The 25,014-nt window shown below is 56.8% G+C and overlaps 1 protein-coding gene across 1 annotated transcript in view; it reads right to left on the bottom strand.

Moving 5' to 3' along the window:
• Positions 1-9,559: 9,559 nt before the first annotated feature.
• Positions 9,560-25,014, bottom strand: part of KCNQ1 (potassium voltage-gated channel subfamily Q member 1) — a 378,985-nt gene continuing 363,530 nt past the window's right edge. The window contains exon 18 of the mRNA XM_006141164.1: positions 9,560-10,677. Coding sequence (XP_006141226.1) covers positions 10,441-10,677 — 237 coding nt within the window. The 3' untranslated portion in view covers positions 9,560-10,440. The remainder of the gene's footprint in view (positions 10,678-25,014) is intronic.

The raw sequence follows: 25,014 nt of genomic DNA, 5'->3' as shown, positions 1-25,014 counted from the left end.
TATTCCACATGGCTAACTGTGTGGTTTGAGTCCCAGCCTCGGCAGCTTGAAAAACATGCTAGGTGCATGTGTGTGTGTGAGCCCAAGATCCTGGAAGGAGGGAGAGATAATGAAGGGATTGTGGGGACCAGCAGTTAGCGTAATGGCTATGTCGCTGGACTCCCACGTAGTCGACCGCGGTTCGAGTCCTGGACCCGGTGGCTTAAGCTCACACCGGACGCGTGTGCGTGCGTGCCCAAGATCCCGAGAGGAGAATGGAGGAGAAGGGATTGCAGCGTGGCCATCCCCGCTGGGAGGTGATTTCTCGCTTTCTGTCTCTCTGTCTCTCTCTGTCTGTCTGGCGAGCACACGTGCCCTATAGCAAAAGCCTCTAAAAAAAAAAAAAAGGGATTGTGGTGTGACCACTGGGGGAATGCTTTCTCCTCTTTCTCTCTGTCTCTTTTTGGTGAGTGCATACTCCCTCCAGCAAAACAAAACAGCACAACAAAACAAAACGACTGTCTCAGAAGAGGTGATGGTAGGTCTTGGTGTCAGTCTCCAGGTTACTGCCCTCAGTTTGAAGCCATGAGTGAGGCTGGAGGCATATATGGAATGACACTCTCTGAATTCCTTTCGCAGAGACACCGGGGCTTCCTGGTGGTAACAAGCTCTGAGTCTGGGGTCTGACAGGCCCTGATAACTGTGTGTGCTTGGACAGGAACCTGCTTCTGGGTAATGTCCAGCTTGATGGCCAGGCACATGGTGAAGGTTCAAGCAGAAAGCCCTCATTCCTTGCACATGGCTAGGGCAGGGTGAGGTTAGGAGGATTCCAGCTTCCCTGGCTGCCCACCAGCTCCTTCAACCCAGTCAAAGACATTTCTCCAGGGAGGAGCAGCAGAAGCCCCTTTATGAGGGGTGTTTCCAGCTGATCTGCTCATTCATTTGTTCACGTGTCCCAACCACAGGTGCCCATCTGCATGTGCCCACATAGCTCCTGGGGTAGAAATCAGTACTAGTAGCCAGTTGGAGTCCGAGGGTGGCCAGACCTAGAGTCCCACGAAGAGGCGTCTTCTGATAGTCAGGACCTTTCCATGTGTGGCTGAAAGATCTTTCCGGATTATCAGGGCTAGTCCGCTCAATGGGGCCATGAGGCACAGCTGCAGGAAGGCAACCTTGGCTTTTGGGGAGTGTGTGAGGGTGTGGTCTCTAGCTCAACCCCCAATGGCAGTACCCTGGGAATACATGAACGTCTATCTGTAAATGCACATCTGAACACAGTTATGGCCCCTGCAGCTGAGAAACTCCATGCAGGAGGTCAGGAGGCAGGAAGGTCCATGCAGACAACTGCGAGTGGGAACGCCAGTGCTGACTGTTTCAGATCACAGGCCTCCATCTGCTGGGTTCAAGCCCTCGGTGTTCGCCTACGTTACAAATCAGAGCTGCTGGCTGGCTCTGTGCCTGGTGGCTAAGGCAGCTGGATTCCTCATGGCCAGTTGTGTGGTTTGAGTCCAGGACCCGGCAGCCTGAGAAGCACACTGGACATGGGCAGCTGCGTGGCCAGAATCCCCAGAGGAGAGAGATGGAGGAGAAGGGAGGACCATTTTGGCATGACCATTCCCCATAGGGGGTGCTTTCTCCTCTCCCTCTCTGTCTTTCTCTGGTGAGTGCGCTTATTCTCTAGCAAAACAAAACAAAAATGAGAGAACTGAGCCGCTTCAAATTAACCTTCAACCCCCAACTCCACCCTCCAGGGGAGAGAGATGGGTGGTGGTGGCAAGAATGATGGGCCCTGCCCTTTCTAGTCTGTGGACTTCAGAGTGTTTGGGAACACGTAAAGGAAAGTTTTATTTGTACCTTGAATGAGAAATCCAAGGAAGATACAGAGCATGGATGGGGCGTGAAGACCCTGATGGGACTGCTGGGGAACTGTGGGCTTGAGGAGGTACCATGGAACATTCAGGAAGCACCTTCTACATGGGTCGCATTGCCTTGCTCACAGCTCACCTCAGTCCTGTGTGGCAGGATGTGGACTCAAGCACATTTAATAAATAGGAAACCTGAGGCACAGAGAAGGTGCAGGGCACTTGACCTGGCTCAGGTTTACAGGTCAGACATTCACACTTCAGAATTTCCCCATCTCGGGAACCAGCAGTTAGCGTAATGGCTATGTCGCTGGACTCCCACGTAGTTGACCGCAGTTTGCGTCCCGGACCCGGTGACTTAAAACTCACGCCGGGCACGTGTGCGTGCGTGCCTAAGATCCCAGAGGAGAATGGAGGAGAAGGGATTGCGGCGTGACCATCCCCTCTGGGGGGTGATTTCTAGCTTTCTGTCTCTATGTCTCTCTCTCTCTGGCAAGCGCACGCGCCCTATAGCAAAAAGTTCTCAAAAAAAAAAAAAAAAAAAAGAATTTCCCCATCTCGAGGCTCATTTGTGCCTCAGTTTTCCCTCCTGTTTATGGTGATTCTCAGCACCTGTGTCGAGGGTTTGGTGAGGATGCTGAGGCCTCCTCCTGGAGCAGTGGGACGGAGTTCTCTTCCCGCTGACACTCCATGGGGTGGCTCCTGCTCCCCGAATTGGGCAGTGCTGGTTTTCCCCAGACACCACCAGGGAGACTGGACTGGCTTTGGGTCAAAACTAGGGTTAAAACAGAGCAGGAGCCTGCAGGCCCCCACGCTGCAGGCCAGCCAGTCAAGTGGAAGACCCGGGTTGATTGTCTGCTAGCGCCTTCTCCTCTCCAAAGTCCTTTGACAGGATCCTGCAGACAGGAGAGGGGATTTGATTAAGACCCTTTGAAATTACTTAATGACATTAACCACCATCCTGACAGCCCCTCTTTAGAAAGCCTCTCTCTCAGGCCTCCTCCCCATCCCTGGGTAGTGTAAGGGCCCAGCTCTCTGGGCCTCTGCTGGGATCCTTGGGGTACCCAGGCTCCATGTATCAGTGCTCAGAGCCTGTGCATGTCCAGCCCCCACAAGTATCTTGGGGTGCCTTGGCCTACGGCTGAGCCTCTTTCTGAGCCTGGCTGATCTGTCTCTGGCCTGTCCCTCCTGTATTCTTGCGGAGGGTATGCGGGTTGGGCCTCCTCAGGTGTGGGCCAAAGGTCCAGCTGGGGTGAGTTTTCTGCCTATGCCTGTCCTGGGAGACTTTTTTTTTTTTTAATTTTTTTGGAGAGGTTTTTACTATAGGGCGTGTGCGCTTGCCAGAAAGACAGAGAGAGACAGAGAGATAGAAAATGAGAAATCACCCCCCAGTGGGGATGGCCATGCCAATCCCTTCTCCTCCATTCTCCTCTCAGGATCTTGGGCACACACGCATACGCGCCCGACACGAGTTTAAGCCACTGGGTCTGGGACTTGAGCCGCGATTGACTATATGGGAGTCCAGCAACATAGCCATTGTGCTAACTGCTGGTCCCTGTCCTGGGGGACTTCTGACACTGGAGCATCTCAGCCTGACCATGTTACTATTCTCTATAGGTCCTGGCCTTTCTGGGGTATTCTGGGCCAAATGGATGTAGTTTGAGGCCCTTGCCCCACGGGGCACCTATACTGGGCCAGGTCCTGCCCAGCAGCTATGCCGAGTGACGCCCTATTCAGTGCCTACTTGCTGCTGAGCCTCCTTTCTCCCAGACTCCTTTTGTGCTAAAGCTGCATGTAAAGCTGCACTGCTGGGCTGAAGTCGCCACGTTTTGCCCCTGAGACAGCAAGTGTGTCATTGGCACTGAGGCTTCTATTTTGCACTGTCTTCTCTTCTCACTGGCCTGCCCTCAGCCCTGTGAAGTTGGGGCTAGAATGACCAGGCAAAGCCCAGGACATTAGGGGCCCTGCCCAAAGGCACACAGTGAGAGAGCGGTCAAGCCCAGAACAGTACAAGGAACTCCCTGGCTTCTAGCTGCTGCTGCTTTTTTTTGGGAGAGGGTTTTGCTACAGAGCGCGTGTGCTCACCAGAGAGACAGAGAGAGATGGAGAGACATAAAGCGAGAAATCTCCTCCTGGGATGATGGCCACGCTGCAATCCCTTCTCCTCCATTCCCCTCTTGGGATCTTGGGGACACACGCACATGCACCCGGTGTGAGTTTAAGTCACTGGGTCTGGGACTGGCACCACAGTCAACTACATGGGCATTCAGTGACCTAGCCATTACGCTAACTGCTGGTCCCTCTAGCTTCTTCTTCCACTACCTTCCTCCACATTCACAGTGGAGGTGCATCTAGTGCATGCATGTGTGTGTGTATGTGTGTGTGTCTGCTGTATAGAATCAAACAAAAGAAATTCTGAGAGATTTGGCAAATCACATCAGTAGCCAGGCTAAAACAGAGTTTTTTGAGGATCCAACTGAGAAGTTTGAAATTTTCCCTCTGTGGCAGGTGCACTGGCAGCCTTCTTGGAACCAGTGGGCATGTCCTGTGGACCACCTGGGGGCCACTACATCAGGTAGCTACAGTGCTTTGTGGTTTCTCACTCCTAATGTGCCAGCAGAGTTGCGGTGCTCAGGTTGCCTGGGAATTTTCTACATCTTTCCTCCCAGATCTGCCCCCTCCAGGTCTGAGACCTGGGAAGGCCATCTCTTTGTTTTGGCCACTCCATCCCTCTCTGCCCTCTGGCTTCCTGGTCCACAAATCCATTGCTTTGCCATTGGGAGACCCATTGCTTCTCCGAGGCCTTTCCAGTTTGAAGTCACGCAAACAAGTGCTGCATTGGTCCCAGGCCTGGGTCTGGTACTGCCGGGCCTCAGGTTCCCCATCCGTACTGAGTGAGGAGGACCCAGGAGCTCTGAGGCCTTTCTGCTCTGTCTCCTTCTTAACCTAGAGCACCCTGGCCAGCATCTCGTCATTGTTTTGTGGCTGTCACTGTCCCTGGGTACAGGCCTGGCAGGGGGATGTGGCAGTTCCCTGACTGGCTCCAGGCAGTCACGCCTCTGGCTTTGATGTTGCAGGCTGCCATGCCTCAGAAAGATCCCTGGCTTCCCGCAGTCTGAAGCCTTGGAGAATTTCACCGAGCAGGGTGGAAAGGGGCTGTGTGGAGAGAGGAGGTGGCGGGGGCTTCCTGAAGTCATGGGCAGGTGGGAGCCACTGTGGTGCTGAGGTGACACGTTTTCACCTTGATCTGACTGCCCTGCCCTGTAACCTGGACCCACATGAGGAAGTAGGAAGAGCTAGAACATGATGCCCCCCTCTCAGGGCATCGGGATGGAGTCTGCTGAGCCTGTCCGAGGCCATCTCTGGGCTCAGCTCTTTTCTTCTTGGGTCAAGGAGCCACTGCTGGGACATGTATGATACCCCAGCTTGGGAACACGTGGCAAGTGGGGCTGAGCTTGGGACTTAGGTCTGCTCTGGGTGCCACAGAGCAGGTACTAGGGTGTAGGCTGGGGGTGGGGACTGAAGGGAAGAGGAGTGGAGAGAGTGTTGAGCATGGCATGGTGTCTGATAGGGCTGCCAGAGGCCGGGCTGTCCACCTCTTCTACCTTCACCCCACTCAGGTGCCTTGGGCCATAGGGGGTGCAGGGAGGATTCTGGCAGCCTCCCTGGCACTCCCGGGTAGCTCACAGGGATGCTGAAGGGAGGGCAAGGAGGTCACAGAAGGACCTGCCGAGAAAGAAGGGTTAGTGGCATCTGGGGCAGGCTGTGGGAGAGGGGAGAATGGACAGAAGAGGTGGGTGCAGGAGCAGCCCCCATGCTATGCCACACACCTGGCCTCAGAACCCTTGGGATGAGGGTGGCCCCTTGTCTCTCCTTCTTGTCTGACCAGGACCCCATCTTTAGGGAAGACCCTTCTCAGGCGAATATCTCTGTCCTGTGCCAAGAAGCCCCTAGCCGACCTTTTGCCCAGGCCTAGCTTGTGGGAGCCGAAGGAGATTCCCTGCCTGAGCAGGTGAAAAAACAGCAGCTGGCCCGTGAGGTCAGCGTGCACTGGCGAGTGGGCTCTGCGCCGCCTGCCTGCGAGGGCCCGTGTGGCCGGCCTGCCGAGGCTCCGCTGCACAATGGGGTCAGTGAGGTCTGAGTGGGAGCTGTCAACTGCCAAAGGGCCCCGGTCCGGCTCCAGCCCTGGCCCTGCCCTTGGCAGTCAATGGAAACCGAAGCTCTGTTCTGCTCTGGGTGCCCCAAGCACGCTCTTGGCCTGGTTGCCCGAGACCATGGCTGAGTTTGATGGGGACCCACTGTGGCTGAGGGACAGAAAAGGTGGGGGATGCCAAGGCTCCCGCCCCAGGTTTGAGTTCCCCTACTCACTTGTCCTCCTGAGCCATAGAAGGGAATTAGAAGCAAGTCGGGCTGGTGGGTAGGGGCTGGGATCCCCTTCACAGTCTGTGAACTGCCCACCCTGGGGGTCCCAGGAGCCCAGAGGGCAACCCTGGGATGGAGCCAGGAGGGTTGGGAAAGGCAGGTTCCTGCTTAGCCAGGAAAGGCCCTCTGAATCAGGGACGATGCCCGCAGGTGACCCAGCAGATCCCAGGGAGGATGCTGCTGTGTGGGGTTTTCCATGCCCTGCCCCTGCCCTAGCTGTCTGGCTGTCCCCGGTCTAAACACCTTCCTAAAGGGCACAGCATGGGGACCCCCTCCCCTGGGTATCTATCAGACGGCTCTGCCCGGTGGCACCTGGCCTGTCCAGGCGTCTCTGCCACTCCTGCAGTGCTGAGTAGCCTCTTCCCAAACCTTTGTCTTACTTCTTGATTTAGCAGGCACTCTAGAGCGCTCGGCAGGCCCAGCCTGTGCCTGGTGCTCCTGGCTCCAGCCTCCCCTTGGGGCCAAAAGTCTGAGCACAGTCCCTCCTCCCCCTCCCTCCAGTGGCAGGCTGGTGGGCACGGCTCCTGATCTCCCCCAACCCCCAGCCCCATGGTGGACTGCTTGCCAAGACAGTGCTTGAAGAAGGAGGTCCTGAGTAGGAGGGGTCTGTGCTTGCTGGGAGCTTGGGGCTGGGCAAAAAGGGGTGGGGAGGAGCTGGGGGAGGGATCGGCCTAGCTGGGCAACCACGCAGGGCTGCAGCCCACAGGGCCTCACCGGCCAGCTTGCAGCAGGGAGCCAGAGCTGGCTTGGGAGCAGGGCAGAGAGCAGCCAGCTTTGGGCTTAGACTGCTTGCTCTGGCTCTGCGGGGAGGGGGCCTGAAGAGGTGAGAGTGGATGCACGAGGGGCTGGGAAAGAGCTCTGAGGGGTGAAACAGGCTAGGCAAGGGTGTAGGTAGAGCTCAGCATCACCCACCTAGATGGTTTGTCTGGTCGTCTTTAGTAAGCTCCTACTGTATGCCTGGCCTTGGCCCAGAGCATACGTATCTCCATCACTCCCTCCCTACCCCCAGCTGCTCCCCACACTCCTTGGACCAGGCAGGGAGGCGGTGGGAGAAGTATCTGCAGGTGCTTGTCCTACCCTAGCCTCTTCTGAGCCCCCCAGCCCAACAACGGAGCAACCTCAGGTTTGCAATGCCCAGAACTCATGAGGTGGCAGCTGACGGTGCACTGTGGTGGTGGGGAGGAGAAGGGCAGAAGAGGTGGGTGCAGGAGCAGCTCCCTCCCTGGACACCCCCGGCAGATGCTCCTGGCACCCACTGGACATTGAGGACCTCCATAAGGGAGTCCAATTTGGAGACAAAGGCTGGGCTCTGCAGACAAATACTCAGGGATGTTGTCAGCCCCGCGCAGCCAGGCAGCCCAGCAGAGGCCACAAAGGCCCGAAGAAAGGGGACGAGGGAGGGGCCGTGAATGGGCCTGGGCTGCACATGCCACGGTTGCCCGGGCAACGGCCCCTCACGGAGAGGTCTGCCGGGCCATTGTCCGGGGCCCACAGGACGTGTCACGCACCAGATGGTCGTGTGCTGTCTAGGTCAGTCATCGGGGGACAGAGTGAAGGAATGCGGCCGGCGCGGCTGCCGGGGCACCATCTGTTCCCTCAGACCGCGGGCACCGGGCGGGCATTGAGCACCCAGCCAGCCCGGTCCAGCCTCCACTGCGGCTTTAATTAGCTAATTCCATAATTGGGCTTTATTTCAGGTAAATTGCATTTCACACCCGAGAGGGCTGCAATGGCCCATCCAGGAGCGAAGCGCTCGGGCACTTTGTGGCAGTCGATAATCTGGACAACAAAGCTGGACTGGGTGCAGGGGCTGCGCCTTGTCCCGACGGGCCACCCCACCCCAGCTTGGGGCAGGCTGCGGGCCTAGGGGGCTGCGCCTTGTCCCGACGGGCCACCCCCCCCCAGCTTGGGGTGGGCTGCGGGCCTCGGTCCCCAGGGTGGCCAGGCCGGGGGGCCTAGGGCGCTGTGGAGGGCCCCACTTTCTAGCCAGACGCAGCCCAGGGTTTCTACAAATATTTACCCAACAAGGGAACAACAGCCCCTGCCTCCCAGTAATTGTGGTTCTGCACCCCTCCCCCATGGGTGCAGGCAGGGGAAGCCCAGGAGGCCCCCAGCCCTTTTGCCCCACTCTGAATGATCAGTGCCCATCAGGCCAGACGTCAAGGTCCCATGGTTTGGAATCCCTAGGATGTACCGGCCCAGTGGCTTGGTGTCAAGTGGGACCCAGGACTTCTCCTCCAACAGGGCCCTCCTTCACCACTTCGCAGGGAAACCAGGCCCCCATCCCTACAGTCACCTGCTGCCTCCAGCAGACCTGGGACAGCGCTTTCCCTGAATCTCAGATGCCCCCATCCCCATCAGCTTGGGATTTCGGAGTAGGCTCCCGAAGGAGACAGAATGGAGACACAGTCTTGAAGGAAGGAACAACCACCACAAAGCTGTGAGGTGTGTAGGGCATGACCACACCCCACCTTTCTGGCCTGTGTGTCCGAATGTGAGCCGAGGCGCTGCTTCCATTCGCGGGCTGGAGTGGAGGTGGGGAGACTCACATAGAAGGCGAGGCAGTGCACAGGGTCAGGGCACGTGGGGAAGCTCCCGCCTGGCACATGCTTCCGGCTCAGAGGACTGGACCACTGAGGGAGTATTGCATTATCTATGGAGAAACTGAGGCCTCGAGGTGGGTGGGCTGGAGCCGGTGCAGGCCCCTGGGCCCCTGGCCCTTCCTTGCACCTACTGCTTCAGAAGTCTAGTCCCTGGGACCTGGAGGGAGCCTGGGTGGGCCCTTCTCTCTTGGTGGGACTTGAGGGATCTTGGTCAAGGGGCAGCAGATGTGGGCGGGGTTGATGGAGAGGACCCAGCATATCTCCAAACATGGCTGCCTCAGCACCGTAGCCCTGACTAGGCCAGGACCCAGTTCTCAGGGGCTGCTGGGGGGTGACAGCAGCCACACTATGACCACAGTGTGGCCAGGGCTACTCCAGCGGGAAACCCTACACCACCAGCCCAGATCAAGAGGGACTCAGAGCTGACCACGGCTGCAGCCCCTTAACTGCCCGAAACCCGGCCCTTTCTTCTGTCCTTAGACATGGGGTTCCTGTTTAGTGGCCTCTACAGGGATTGCAGGATTCTGTCCACGAGAGACAGGCTATCTTCCCAGGCGCCAGGCAGGGCCGTGGAGGAGAGGACTGGACCTGGGGGAAGCAGGGCCCAGATGCCCTGGGCAGGGGCTAGCAGAGGCTGAGCTCCCTATTGTCCTGAAGATCTGATAGAACTCCCAAGACTCAAGGTGAGAAGAGTGCCAGGACCAACCGTAATTCACCATGTTTATTAAGAAAGTCTACACAATTAATGATCAAAATCACACTGTGAAACTCATTAAAACAGATTCCAAATCACCACAAATCATTCCGATTTCTATGTAACGCAATGCCCAGAAGGAACCTTTATCCTGTGTAGAAACCGTGACACCTTTGAAGCCCCGCTGGGGCTCAGCACCTGGCTGAGGGGACGTGACAATTCCTTTTCATCTGCCTGTTCTGCTGTGTGGACAGGGTGAGGAGGTGGAAGTATGCCCATGCCCAGCGCGATACTGGGGGGAAACCTCCTCTTCAGAACGGCTCACAGGCAATTATCATGGGCCATTCTTTAGTAGATGTGGGCTGGGCCTGCCCTGCCCTGTGCTGCCTGGGTCCTGCAGTCCAGGCCGGGAGTGGAGGCACCCACAGACCCTTTTCAGGCTGTTCCTCTGTCTTCTCCCAGGAAACTCCCTTGGGCCAGCCAGGGTAGGGCTGTACTCAGCCTGTGTTCTTTCCTGGCCGGATGTGCCATTCCTGGATGCCCAGCCCTGGGGAGAGCAGCCTGAACCCATGCTGCTATGTCCCAGCCACAATGCAACTGATATCCTCACCAGATGTGGGGGGCCAGGGTGTTGGGGGTGGTGGCTCAGACCTGAGAGGGGGCCCCCACAAGTACCCACGGGTTGGGGAGAGGCAGCCTTGAAGTGCCCCAAACTTGGGGTCTGCTGGTGGCAAGGACCCGGGTGTCCGGGGCTTGGAAAGTGGGGCTTTAGGAGGTGGCTGTGGCAGATGGGTGACCCCTGCCAGAAGGGAGGTGGGCTAGGTGGAGCAGTGCTCCTCGGCCTCCTCTCTCAGGCCCACCTCCCAACCTTAAGCCCCTATCAGGACCCCTCATCAGGGCCCCTCCGGGGCACGGTCAGCTGCTCATAGGTGGGCAGGGAGTTGCTGGGCAGGAAGAGCTTGGGGTTTATGGGGCTGCTGCTGTCACTGCAGGGCTGGGCTACTTGGGGCCCACCCCCACTGGGGGGGCCACTGCTCGGGGGCCCGCCATGGTGCAGGGCCAGCAGCTGGTGGAGCATGTCCGTGATGAGCCCCAGCCTCTGGTCCAGCTGCGTCACCTGTGGGGACAAAAGCAGGGGTGAGTCGGTGGTGGGAGGCAGCCCAGGTGTGCAGACGACCTCAAGATCTGGGCTTGATGAGGCCTAGGGGCAGGGGAGGTGCGAGCTTTCACTGCGAATGTGTGCTGTGCAGGTGACACACTCACATGCACCCCTGTCTATGCCTGGCTCTGGGGTTGTGGCCTGTGTGCAGAGCCCCTCTGCATGTCTGCATGTGGAGACTTGGGGGTGGGGGAGCTCTCTTCTCCTCCCATACCTTCACCTAGGGCTTGATGCCTCTCTGCAGTCTCTGGCCAGATCCTTAGGGTCTTTACCAGGGACCAGACCATGAAGTATTTGGCTCTGCTATGGCTTTTGACTTCTTGGGACTAGGCTTGGGGGGCTTTTGGGTGGTGGTCAAGGCTGGGGATGGGTCTCCCGGAGGAGAGTTGGAGCCAGATACCAAGGGGCAGAGCTCAGCAGGGATGCCTCACAAGTGGTGGTGCAGAGACAGCTAACACCAGGCCTGGGAGGGTCCACTTACAGGGGGATTTGCAGTTTGCAGGGCTCCTATCACTTAGGTTCATCTCATCATCTTCCCAGACCCATCTGCACTCCCATCCTCGTGGGCCAGGTGCTGAAAGGTGTGCTCTCTGGCCAGCTATGCAGAAGCCTGTGTGGGGGACTGCTCTGATGCTGGAGGGCAGGAAGAGAATGACAGGGTGGGTACAAAGGAGGGGCTCGGTGAAACCTGTGTGCAGGCTGTGTCATCAACAGAGAAGCCCCTGATGAATCGAAAGCCAGGTGATGGGGGAGCTCCTAGGAGTGATGGTGGGGGTGTGGGCTGAGGCCCAGCCCTGGGGGTGGAAAGTACAGAACAGGGTTCTGGTTGAAACCAGATAGACAGCCTTAGGGACAGGGCAGGGGGCCCTTCCTCTCTTCCTCTAGGAGGGTGGGCCAAGAGGAGGTGTCTGGCCAGTGAGTAGTGGACCTGAGGTGGTCCTGCATGAGCCAGGATCTGGAGGACACAGGACTCAGATGGTGGGTGATTCCCTCAGATTACGCTCTGTTGGAGAATAAGGGGGACCCGTCCCTCCTCCCCACGCCATGTACCTGGAGCACTGGAAAGACTAGAAGTGGTGGGGGGAGGGGAGCAGCAGCCAGATCAGCAGGATAAGGGCAAACAGCAGAGCCGCCTCAGGCAAAAGCATAGCTCTGATAAAAGCCACAAAGATGACTCAGTCAAGTGTCAACCACTGGGGCCCCAGGACTGGATGTCTTATGGCCCAGAGGACAGGCAGCGGGCAGGAGCTGGCAGCTGGATATGCACGTACAGTACGTGATGTGTGTGCCCCAGACTGCTCACCCCACCACCCCTCCCACCTCTCCTCTTGCACCCACCTGGGACTGGATAGTGGGTGACCTGGGAGTGCTGTGGGGAGGATGACCAGCCTGAGGACGGGCAGGGCCTGTCTGCTCTCACTCACCTACACCCCACACCCCTGCAGCTTCTGCCACCTGGCGGAGCCAGCCTACTCTGCCCCATCACCAGCTCATGCTCTAGGAGGCTCATGGGGAGGGGTGACCCAGACTTCAGGGTCCACACAGAGAAACTGAGGCCTGATCTATGCACGTAGAGCAGGTTGAAGCTGCAGCCAGGCTCGTCTTTGGGAGCAAAGCCCAGGTTTTTCCTTCTGGGGCCCCTAGTCCCACATGCTGGTAGCACTGAATGAGGCTGGTACTTCCTAATGCTGTAACCGTACTGGCCCCAGCATGGCTATCAATAGGTTTGGCATCAATTAAAGCACTAAATACAACACAGAAGAAAGTTTGCGGTTTCATAAATTTTCACTTTACGGCACTTGAACATCTGTCGAAGCCCCACATGTGCTAATGGGCATAGAGGCCTTTATAGGGCATTCTTGGAAAAAGGAAACGGGAGGGTGGTGGGCTACAGGTGGGTGGAGGTTGCTGAGCAGGGCTGGAAAAGGGGCTCGGTGCTGCACCTCTTTAGGGTGACAGCTCCTGCCAGCAGAGAGCCCTAGCATCTGTAAAGACGGGTTCAGTTCCTGTCAGGGAGCAGAGGGAGGTGGACCAGAGTCAACTCCGAAGAGTGTCCCTGAGGCTGCCTGGGCCAGCGACACAGCCCTCTCCTGGCTCCAGCCAATTTCCAAGCAGATCTTGGTCCCCTTGGCTACTGCCCTTGGAAACTAGGGCTTTTAGGGGCTCATCAGGGTCTCTGGTCCCAGGAATATGTTCCCATTAGCCAGGCTGCTGGAAGCAGAGGGCTCCGGTGGGAGTTAGGACACAGCCAGAGTCCCAATGCTGTTCCAAAGTGGGACCTCATGCTGCCACCTCTTCCTCACATGGGTAGGGCCAGGCCTGGGGAGGACAGGAGCGAAAAACCACACCAGGGAGTCCATTACCAAATGGTTTCCCTTCATAGCCTCCCAGGGGACCTCTAGGTCTCCCCAGGTGCCTATAGGGTCTTCCGAGGTTCTCCTACTCACAGTTTCTACCAGATCTACCCAGCCACCTGGAGGTGTCCCTCTGGCCACCCACAGGGTTCCCCCAGATTGTCCTGGCTGCCTATAAGGTCTTCCTGGCCACCTGTGTCACCCATGGAAACCTTCTGGGTCCACCTGGTCACCTTCGGGGTCCTTTCAGGTTGTCCTGGCCACCCACAAGGTCCTCTGGCTGCCTGCCCAGCTCCAGCCTAGCCCCAAGCCAAAGAGTAGGTCTTGACTGCTTCAGGTGCCTAGGCAGCCGCCAGGCGTGGTGACGAGCGGTGACTAGTGGGTGGCCAAGCCCTTTAAGTCCTCTTGGCCTAGACCAGGCCAGCAGGGACAGCCCCAACTCAGAGCCATGCCCTTCCTGCCAGAGTTCAGTGCTGACTTTGGTGCCCAGGCCCACCCCACACCCAGACCTGTCTGCTGCTCATGATTGGTTCTGGCTCTGGCTCTGGCTCTGGTTCTGGCTCTGGCCCCATCCTGTCTTGTGCTTCCTGCCCGACATGCCTTGGCCCCTGTCCCCCAGTGGGAGGCGTGGGGCAGAGCCATGGTCAGTCTGTCCTAGGGGCCTAAGCAGATTCAGGGATTCAGATTCCCTGCTGAGTCTCAGTTTCCTTGCTCAGGGGTGGGGTGGTTTGGAGGGAGAAAGGTTTGCAGAAGCTCTTGTGGGCTATTCTAGTCTTCTGGGGTGGGGGTGTTGGGGTGGTCTCAGGGTTGGCTCACCCTGGCCCTGCCGCTTGGTCACTGGGGTTCTGCAGGAAGGGCTGGCTCCACTTTAGCCCCAGAGCACAGCTCCGAAGACCATGTCTCTCACAGAGCCTCCCTGAAGTTGTCTAGCCCTGGGTCCTCCCCGGCAGCTCTGAGGACCTACGTTTACCTTTATCTTGATCGTAAATGTGATGGGAGCGGTGCCGAAGTAGCTGATGAGCACCCCAGTCAGCCCGGGGAGTGGCATTGGCTGGACCCCAGTCCCAGGGAGGTGCGTTCGTCCGGGCAGGTGCCCAGAGGAGGGCAGAGCCTGCTCCGGGTACTGGGCTGGCATTCCCTGAGATCCACTGGGGTGGATCAGTTTTGGGGATCTCGATCTTGCCATTATTTGCAATTTGATAGTGATTAAAAGGGCAAAGAAAACAAAAGCTCCTTTGTGCCTTACCTCGACCCACCAAATTAATAACCATAAGACGACTTACTCGGCCCTCGAAGAGAAGAAAGCAATTAGAATAACAGCTAGTTAGAGAGCCCCAGGCGGCTGTGATCAAACCCGGGGCAACGGGGATTCCTGTTTGATGTGGTTATGAATTTGTTTTCAAAAGAAAATCTTGAAAAAGAGCCTTTCAAGGGAAATTTTTGCAGAACCTGCCTGGCCTTGATCCCTCTTGGGACCCAGAAGGGTCCTGGACTCACGGATGCCTTGGGCTGTCTCTGTTGGACTGGCTGGCTGAAAAGGGCTGGGCACGCTAGTGCCTGGGCTTTGTGGGGAGGGTACCCTGTAATCTGCTGAGCTGGAGGCCCCCGGGGGTCAGCAGCTTGGGGCTCCTCCAGAGACCTTGTTGGCCAATGTCTAAACTGAGGGAAGGGTCTTCTCTAGGGATGGCCTCCCGTCTGCCCTGAGGAACCCACAGTTCCTGAATCATTCTTAGGGGCAATGTTCAAGTGTTTAATACCTGGTACTGAGCAACTGGCTGCCAGCCCTGGTGCCAACTTCAGAGAGCTGGGGAGGGGGCTCCGGGCACAGAGCAGGGCAGGGCAGGCAGGAGCCTGGAGCCCAGCTAGCTCTGCCCAGGCTGTGCTCATTCTGCATGTCTGCACACTGGCCCCTGCTCACTCCAGTCTACGCACCACTCTGTGGAGGAGGAAACGAGACCTGGGTGGAAAAGCTGACAGAAGCCACACCAAGGCACAGACCACTCCCTCAAGCCCATCCTTCACTCTTCCTGTGGCCTCAGTTTCCCCCAGAGCCTCTAACACTCCCCCCTAAGGGGCAGCTAACACACCCCTGGGCTCCTAGCATCAGGCTCCCCCCAGTGAGGTGCTGAAGCCTGCAGTGCCTGGGGCAGGGTCTTATTTTTCATAGGATGAAAATGAGGGTTGGCAATAGGTGCCCAGGGCCCCTGAAAGTGGGACACCGGGTATCCAGGGCTAGCAGGGACAGGGAGGCGTTTGGGCAGAGCTGGGGACTGGTGAGGGGGCTGTAATGGACCTTTATTAAGCACCTACCGTGTATCTCCCCTCCATATCTCTGGGAGAGGGCAGCGCTACTACTCCCCACTCCACATAAACCAGGGAGAAAGAAGGACGGGGCAGCAGGAGGGGGTAGGCAGTGGGTCTCTGTGGGGTCCATTTCCTCCCTTGCCCCCAGGCCGTAGGCCTGCCAGGCATGAATGGCCCAAGTTGGGGAGCCCGCACTGCCTGCCAACCCTATCTGCTGCCAGGTGATGAGGTTGAGGCCTCCAGTCCTTGGACACAGGGTGGGGCTCTCCCATCCCTCCGCATCCCCAGCCTGGGCCAGACCACCCTTCCATCTTGTTGGGACTATTATAGGAGGCTGCTGACTGCTGTCCCCAGCACGGTGAACTTCCAGGTCACATCACTGCCTACCAGGCTCCCACCCCTCTTCCAGGAGATCAAGTCCCTTTCGAGGACCCTAAGGCCCTCAGATCCATCGCCTGTGTCTCCTCTTCCACTTCGCGTGGGCCCCTCTGCTGCTCCTCACACGTGGTGTCTGGGCCTGCCTCAGGGCCCCTGTTCCTGCTGTTCTTGATGCTTTCCCAGGTCATACCCCCACCTGCTTGCGCCAGTGTCCCCTGATCTGAGGCTACTTCCCTCCCTCTGCCATGACCTTAACTACCCCAGAGCTGATCTTTCCTTTCTCTTAGGCATGTGACTTAAGGCTTATTCCTTACTTGTTTCTCCTACTAAAATTAAGCCTGGAAGGGCCAGCCTGTGACCTGGTGGTTAAGGTCCCACATGGCCAGCTGCGTAGTTCAAGTCTTAGACCCAGTGGCTTGAAAAACATGCTGCCCGGGGAACCAGCAGTTAGCATAGTGGCTATGTCGCTGGACTTCCATGTGGTCAACCACGGTTCGGGTCCCGGCTTAAGACTCACGCCGGGCGCGTATGTGTGCGTGCCCAAGATCCTGAGAGGAGAATGGAGGAGAAGGGATTGCGGCGTGACCATCCCTCCTGGGGGGTGATTTCTCGCTTTCTGTCTCTCTGTCCCTCTCTGTCTAGCGAACGCACGTGCCCTATAGCGAAAACCTCTCAACAAACAAACAAACAAACAAAAAACCCACGCTGCTCATGTATGTGCCTGTTCCTGAAATCTCCTAACGAGAGATAAGTGAACGAAGGGCTGCAGCAGGACTATGCCCCGTGAGGGGTGCTTTCTCGTTTTTTTCCTTTCTCTGTCTCTCTCTGGCTAGTGCATACACCCTCTGGCAAATTTCAAAAAACAAAAGAAATGAAACAAAAAAGAGAACAGAAATGGGCTCGTAAGCCCTGGTCCTCTGCCTACCTTTGCACTGTATCTCCAAGCACAGCCCACAGAAGGACCTAGTTATTGTTGAGTGAATATGGCGGGCCAGTGCCATCGCTCAGAAGCCTGACTCCAGAGCCCTTGGGGAACCTCTCAGCTTAGGGCGAGAGGAAGGGTGCTGGCCTGCCAGGGGCAAGCAGGAGGTTGGCTTGTGGGCCCTGCTTCTGGCCTGGGCCTCTGACTCCTCAGGGCTTGGGAAGGCCCATCCCCCACGGCAAGAACCAGGAATAACACCCATAAATCACCCTTTCGTTAAGGCTTGTGGGGCTGGCTGGTCGGACTGAGCTGGGTATGAGTGGAAATAGATCACAGTGTTTCATAATGTTGTAATTTATGGCGGGAGACGGTGTAATTGTGTTTATGACTTTGTTTTAGTGCTTCAGCTCTTGGAGAAAAATCAACCATGTTTCTAGCAGCCGAGGTTTTACTGCGCTTTGCCAGGGCGGCCGTTCTTGCAGGGACTCTCTGCCCCAGCCGGCCAGGGTACCCAGGGCCCCAGAGAGAAGGCCCCAGAATCTGGCCCACCATAGCAGGGCACCACCTCCTTGGGTGAGTGTGCATACATGTGGGTGCAGCAGCAGGTCTGGGTCCATGGAGAGACAGGCGGGCTGTCTGAGTTCAAATCTTGCCTCTGCTGCTTCCTGGCTAGGTGACCTCAGGCAAAGTCCCTTTGCCTCTCTGAACTTTCAGTTTCTCCATCTGTAAAATGGGGATGATGGTAGTACCTCCCTCAGTAGGATGTTGTGAGGAGTAAATTGATGCACAAAGACACTGGGAACAGAACATGAAGCTCCCTAAAGGACAATCTCACTAGTGATTTCTTGAGTGCATATTCAACTGCATGTGTGTTTCATACGACCTGAGGCTGAAGGAGAACTGCACCTCCACAGAGGTGCAGGAAGTGAGTTAGCACATGTGTGTGTATGCATGGGGACTCTGTGTGTGAGAATGCATAAGCTACTGTGGGTATATTTTGGCGCGATTCTCTTCACTTTCCACCACATTGTTCCTTGAGCTGCAAAAGGGTGTGAGCCTATCTCCTTGGACCGTTTGTATGTGCCATGGAGGGGGTGCTGCTGGGATGGGGCAGATTGTAGGGTCACAGAAGGGGGCTATGCTGAGTGCCAGGCACCCTCTCCTAATGGGGAGCTAGGAACCACCACGATGGGACCCATGGTCACCAACACACCAGCTGTTAGGCCTGTCTCCCAGGGCCCTCTGCCTGGGTAGTGTCCAGGCCCGGCAGTGGTCTTGGCACAGAGAGGCAGCCACTTGTGCCTTGGCCCCAGGACTAGCATCCATGGTAGGCTGGTGATTCAGCACTTTGTTGGAGAGTGTGCCCGCTCAGAGGCTGTAGACCATTGGGTGGTTCTGTCTTAGCCAGTGACTCTGTGTCTCAGATGGGTCCTCACTACAGCGTGGTCAAGGGCCTAGTCAGTGTCCCTCCCCACCACCATAAGACCTTTCCTGGGACCTGCCAGTGCCTGGCTGGCTCTTGCTGACCACTTTCAGGAATAAAAGCTATATCTCTCCAAGAGAGCTCTTAAACAGGGGAAAGACCCTTCTACATGCCCCATAGACACATTCACCAGGGGTAGCACCTGCAAGCTGATGGATGTCTGGGGCCTCGGAGCACCCTCACCGGTGCCATGGCCCAGGCTAAACATCAGAGCGGGGCCGTGTCTCAGGATCATCATCACAGCCCACCTTGCCCACCTTCCACACCCGGCCATGGACCCCAGGGTGTACAAGCATCCCCAGCTCTTGGCTCTCCCAGGGCTCCAGGCCTGCGGGTCTCCTGATATCTCAGCTCAGCAGATCGCCAGCAGCATTCAGATTCTCCCCAGCCTGCACCCAAGCCTGCCCACCCATCTCAGAAAATGACACCTGTGTTCACGTGGTGGATTCATGACCAACTATCTGGGCCACCCTGTGCTCACTCCATATTTCAATCACAGGCAGATCCTGTCGCTCTCTGGAGCAAACACCCTGACCCCGACCCCTCCTCCCACTTCCTCTGGCACCCCAGGCCCAGGCCAGTGGCATCCCTTGCCTAGATGATCACAATTGCCTCTAACCAACATGTCTGTCCTTCCAACTCACTCCAGACAACAGCCAGGGTGAGCTTTCCCTTCCAACCTGAGTTGTCTCCCTCTCAGTTGGTGAATTCCCATTGCACCAGGAGTTGAATCTAACCTCCTTCTACAGTTTCCTTTCTGAGCCGTCTCCTCCCTTACCTCCTCACTCAGAACCTGAGCACAGTGATCTCGATCCTGCCCCAGGGCCTTTGCACTTGCTTCCTCTGTGGGTTTCTCAATGAAGGATAACCATCCTTCACTGCTTTGTGTATCCGGGGTGGTTTTCCCGACCCATTTAGCTTGAACACTTTATCTCATGTCCCTAGTATGCTTTGCCGCCCTCCTAGCATACTGACTTATTACCGTTACCCTCACTACCAATTAGTGGCTCCTAAAGTCAAGCCCTGGATCATGCCATCACTGCTGTATCCCAAGTCTTCCAGAATATGGCACATAGTAGGTGCTTTGTATATACATGTAGAATAAAATTGATATCTACCAAATAGTTGCTGAATAACAAAATGAGGCCTTAGCCATTTACCTGGGACCCAAAAGCTGGGATGAAGGGGCTTAAGCTCCCTAAGCCCACTGCTTACTGCTCACGCCTTCCTCAGAGTGGGTGTTAGGCAGAGAAGCAGAGGCCAGGGGCTGGCATGCACATGCCGGGCCTTCAGCATTTCATCGATTTGTAAGGAATCTTTACATGTTAAGCAAACGTGTCCTCGGACATGTGCATCACGTATAGTTTTACATCGTGTGCTGTTTGTCTTGTGAGTATGTTTGTGGCAATTATTGTCTTCATGTTTTGCCATACTGAAGTTTTACTTATTTTTTTTTTTTTTTACTTTTTCAGAGAATCAGAGCTACTTATCTTTTCTTGTATGTCTTCTAATTCTGTACATGGCCAAAATGGCCTTCCCCACTCCAATGTGGAGTTTAATTTTTTTCTAGTACTTTTTTGATTTGTACTTTGCCCTTAAATATTTGATTCATGTGGGATTAACCTCAAGGTATAGACTTACTTTTAGTGGTTACTCCACTGATGCCCACCGTTTGCCGAATGATCTGCTTTCTCCATGGAATTGGAACATCCTTCTTTGACCTTTTACTTTTTGAGAGATTTTGCTGTAGGGCACATGCGCTTGCCAGAGAGATAGAAAGTGAGAAATCACTCCCAAGAGGGGGATGGCCATGCCATAATCCTTTCTCCATTCTCCTCTCAGGATTTTGGGCATACATGTACATGTGCCCTGTGTGAGTTTTAAGCTTCTGGGTCTGGGACTCAAACTACAGTTGACTGCTTGGGAATTCAGCTATGTCATCATTATGCCTTCTGCTGGTCTCAGGAACCTCCTTTTTATAGGCTAAGTTCCTTAATCTACTTTTTTTTTTTTTTTTTTTGAGAGGTTTTTGCTATAGGGCGCATGCGCTCGCCAGAAAGACAGAGAGAGAGACAGAGAGACAGAAAGTGAGAAATCACTCCCAAGAGGGGGATGGCCATGCCATAATCCTTTCTCCATTCTCCTCTCGGGATCTTGGGCATGCACGCACATGCGCCCGGCGAGAGTTTTAAGCCACCGGGTCCGGGACGCGAACCATGGTCGACTACATGGGAGTCCAGTGACATAGCCATTACACTAACTGCTGGTCCCTTCCTTAATCTACTTTGATATCTACACTGGACCAATCTAATCGTGGTGACCGTGTAACATGCCTTGCTAATGGGAGGCAGGGCTTCCTTTCAATCATGGTGCCCAGCAGGGGAAATGCGCAAGTGGCCAGGAACAGCCCCTCACCTGGATGGCTAGAATAACTTTTGCTTTTGCTTCCCTAGTCTGGGAGATCGTTTTCCTTTGTTCAGAAGACCCTCCTTTGCACTCTGAGCAAAAGACAGAGTCCCCATCGTGGGCATGGTTACTGCACAATTTGAGCCCCTTCCCCTGTCCTCAGTCCAGCATGGCCAAGTAGCCAAGGGCCTAATCAGTGTCCGAAGACCCTTCCTGGTACCTGACTAGCCCTTGCCGGCCACCCTCAGGAGCACAGGCTGCGTCCCTCTAAGAGAGCTCCAAACCAGGGAAAAGGCCCTTCTGTATGTCACCCAGGGCAGCCCCTGCCCACTGATGGATGGGGTCCAGCCCGAGTCCCCCTCTTTGTTTCTACTCTCAGCACCAGAACGTCTTCCTGGATCTCCTGTGGGGTGTGTGCCGTGGTCGCTGTCGTGTCCTGTAGATGCCTTAAGCTGGTGCTGTGTGGCCTCACTCTCCTGCGTGCTTGCCCCTCTTCCCTCCCCAGCATCAAAGTGGGGCCCACATTTATCTGGAGCTGTTCACACCCACAGCTTCACTGTGCCTTGCTGAGGCTGCTCTATTAGACATTCATGAGGACTTCAGGGAGGGGACAGAGGTTGGGGGTGGGCAGTTAGTGGCTTCCTGGCAGCCTCAGAGTCTCTTGGCTCACCTACCTGGGAAGAGAAGCTGGGAATTGGGGCCCAGATGCACAGATGCACAGAAACCGGGAAGTTCTCTACAGCCACCTGGCAGGTGGGTAGAGTGAGGAAGAGACCCAGGCTTGGGATAGATGGGCTTGAGCCTCCCGGCTGGCCAACAGTCAGACCACTGGTCGGGCTTCAGGAGGGTCCCGTCCACTAAGGCTAGGCAGGGGCAGCTTTGTGTGCCAACGAACTGGGCAGCCCCAGGCTCTGGCCCAGGGTTCTTCCACCAGCTATTGCCCAGGGCAGGCGAGCGGGAATGTAGGGCAGGCTGGAAAAAGAGGCTGGAAGCCGAGAAGCCCTGTTTGTGCTGGCGGCAGGCACGAGGCCCCACCTGTATTTGGTTCTCCGTTGCCTGCTTATGCGCCGCTTCTCTCTGACAAGCCACGGAGTCCCGGAAGCCAGGAGGACGCAGGAAGAACACTTCGTACCAGGAGCCAGTGAGCACGCCACAGCCTCGGCCAAACCCCGGGCTTGGGCAGGGGCAGCAGGTGGGCAGGAGCTACCAGAGGCTGCAGCGTCCCCGTCCCAGGATAACTATACTGGCTCTGCTGTTGGCCACTCTCTGGATAGACCCAGCCACCCCCATGTTCCCTCACCTTCGCCCAGGGCCCTAGTGGTGCCCCTAGTGGCCGAGCAAACCTCACCTCTGTGCCCACACCCACATCTCATCCTCCTCAGGTCCCTGAAAAGATACAAGCAGACTCTGCTGCTGGGGGGACTCAGCCCTGTCCTCGCCTCCTTTCCCCCGTTCTGGAGGCAGGTAGTATCCCCACCCTGTCCCTACTCTCCCAGGACAAGGGTTGTCCCTCTGCCTTGTCTACACTCACCCTGCTCTGTGGGTTCCCATCCCAGTGTCTACACATTCATCCAACTAGCCCTTCACTCAACAGGTGGCCAAGCCTCTGGGGAGGGCTGTCCTCTCTCCTCTCCTCTCATGCACTCCTCACCCCTCATGCTGGCCACCTCAAGTTTTTCTCTGGGTCCTCCCCAATGCCCTCTGCTCCCTGTAGTTAGAGGAAGCATTTGCACCTCCTAAGTGGATCACACCATCACATCCCTGCCCCAGGTGAGAACCCTTGGGGTCTCCCTGCTGTCTTCAGGATAGAGCACAGCCCCACCATGGCCGAGGTTCCCTGGTGTCCAGCCCACGCCCCACCCTAGCCACTGCCTCTCCATCCGCACTGACTTTGCCCTGGGCCGGGATGTACTGCTCCCCTCCTTGCCCCAGGACCTTGGTGCGAGCTGCCCTGCTTCCTGGCATAGTCTGCTTCTCTCCTTAGCTGCCAGGCCCTCTGCCTGCCTGGTTTCACTGTCATCCCCTCCCCTGTCCTCCTCTCCAGGCTCTGTGTCTGCCTGGGGTTGTTCACTTCCTAAACATTGGCCTCTCTGAAAGCAGGACACTGCAGGTCGACAAGCACCTCTCATCCACTGGGTGACTCTAGGTCCGTGTCCCCTCCTAATGGGGGGGAGGGGTGCGGATCTGTCCCACAGCACAGGGCGGCCATGGGGCTCGCACTGGGTCATGTGTGAGAATGGAGGCTCGTGCGTACACGGGTGAGTCTCCTTGGGTAGGGTCTAGCTCTCCTGGACAGTTAGCTCCACGTGCTTGGGGGAGCACTTAGGGGACATGTCCCAGCATATCCATCAGCTTCCTGGGCATCCCAGAGCTGCCTCTGGCTGGTTTCCTCTCCAGGCTCTGTGTCTGCCTGGGGTTGTTCACTTCCTAAACATTGGCCTCTCTGAAAGCAGGACACTGCAGGTCGACAAGCACCTCTCATCCACTGGGTGACTCTAGGTCCGTGTCCCCTCCTAATGGGGGGGGGAGGGGTGCGGATCTGTCCCACAGCACAGGGCGGCCATGGGGCTCGCACTGGGTCATGTGTGAGAATGGAGGCTCGTGCGTACACGGGTGAGTCTCCTTGGGTAGGGTCTAGCTCTCCTGGACAGTTAGCTCCACGTGCTTGGGGGAGCACTTAGGGGACATGTCCCAGCATATCCATCAGCTTCCTGGGCATCCCAGAGCCGCCTCTGGCTGGTTCCCTGTCCCCCATTATCAGCACCCATAGCCTGGTGCATTCTCTCCCCGCATCTCTGGGGCTGCCCTGGTTGCCCTCTGAGTGCAGCACTGTGGGTCCTGGTTGGCATTCCAGGAAAACGTCTTCCCAGAGGTGAAGACATTGCGAAGAAACATTCCCGTTTGACTTGCTGGGTGCCCTCTCTCCCAGGTAACTGTCTTAAAGAGCTGATGTTTATCCTCCCAGCTATTTCCAAACACATGCCAGTGCCGGTGACACTGTATTCGTTGGTGGCGGCTTAAATCGTGATACATGCGGGGCTCTCTGCTCACTGGCTTTCACTCAGCACAGGTCTGAAGGCTGCCCACTGGGGCACGTTGACAGCGTGGGCTCCTTGGGTAACGTGCGGCCAGCCTCTCTGTGGGGATCTAATGTCACCAACTGGGGCCCCATGTAGGCTGGAAGCTGAAGGCTCCACGGGCAGCACCTTCGCACCCATACACGCTGGTCTCAGTGGGACGCCAGGGAAGGGGATCCCTGCTCTGGGGGACTGGTCCTCTTGGAATCAGTGCACAAGGTCATGTTCTGGGTGGCCCTAGTCACAAACTCTGGTACCCGCTTCCTACTCCCACTGTCCACCTCTTCCTGCCAGGGTTCTCGAGGTTGCCCTCATGCTTACCTCTGCCTCCTGGCTGAAGGGTTCTCACCTCCAGACTGGAATACCACCGGGTGTTGCCAAGGATGTGTCTGCCCTGGCCCCGCCCTGCCCGGCCCAGCTCTGCAGGTGTGTGCCTTCCTCCTACTCTGCACTTCTGTCGCAGGATTGTTCTCACCTCCTTTCCCGAAACCCCTCCTTTAAACCAGGGGTCATCCTCACCTCCTGTAACCTACCCCTCCCAGCCTCCTTCGGTTCTGAATGTCTGAGTTTTCCTCCCACCAGAACTCCTTTCAGAGCCCTTGATGGTTTTCAAACCTCCCAATCCTCTGGCCTCCTGGTCTCTCTACCTCCCACCTAGTCCTGACCTCCACCCCAACTCCCCCCCGCAACCCTGCTTCACTTCAGAGCTGCCTCTGCTCAGGACCTCCGGCCCTCCCCCAGTGTTGGCCTTGTGCAGTCCTAGCCCGTGCTTCCCGTGACCCCCCCCCACTCCCCTATCCTAATGTATCCTTGACTGAACCGATAGCACCCTGCTATGGCTCCCATCTGCTCGGCCTTCCTGGCCCCAACCTGGATGTCTCCTCCCTGGGCCCACGGGTCTCTGGTCATTACTGCATACTCTAGGCCAGGGCCCGCCACAAGCCCTTTGTACCACACGTCTCTTCTCTCCTTTAAGTGTTACTGTCCCCCTCCCAGAGCCCTCCCCAGAACCCTTTCTAAAAGACACCCAGGCCCCAGCACGCCCATGTCCTGGCACGCAGTAGGAGCTCAATAAAGATTTATGGCAGGAGACAAGTGCACAGTGGTCGTCAGGGGCCAGCCTTACAGAGAACTCTCCCGGCAGGGCAACGTGTTTGTGCACACGCATGTACTTGTGTGTGTGCACAGGCCTTTGGACACAGGCTTCCTCTGGAGCTGTGCTGGGTTGTCTGCTGGGAGTGAGGAGGCTGGGAGCTGGAACGTGGAGCAGCTCAGCGGTGGTGCAGGGACTTTGGGGAGGAAGTGCTGGGGTTCAGGCAGGCAACAGCCAGGTGCTGCGGCTGGCTCCAGCCCCCGGGGAACCCTGCCCGG

Source organism: Tupaia chinensis, unplaced genomic scaffold, assembly GCF_000334495.1.
Source record: "Tupaia chinensis unplaced genomic scaffold, TupChi_1.0 Scaffold000047_1, whole genome shotgun sequence".
NCBI classification, from domain to species: Eukaryota; Metazoa; Chordata; class Mammalia; order Scandentia; family Tupaiidae; genus Tupaia; species Tupaia belangeri.
This window is presented reverse-complemented; position numbering and strand designations above follow the sequence as displayed.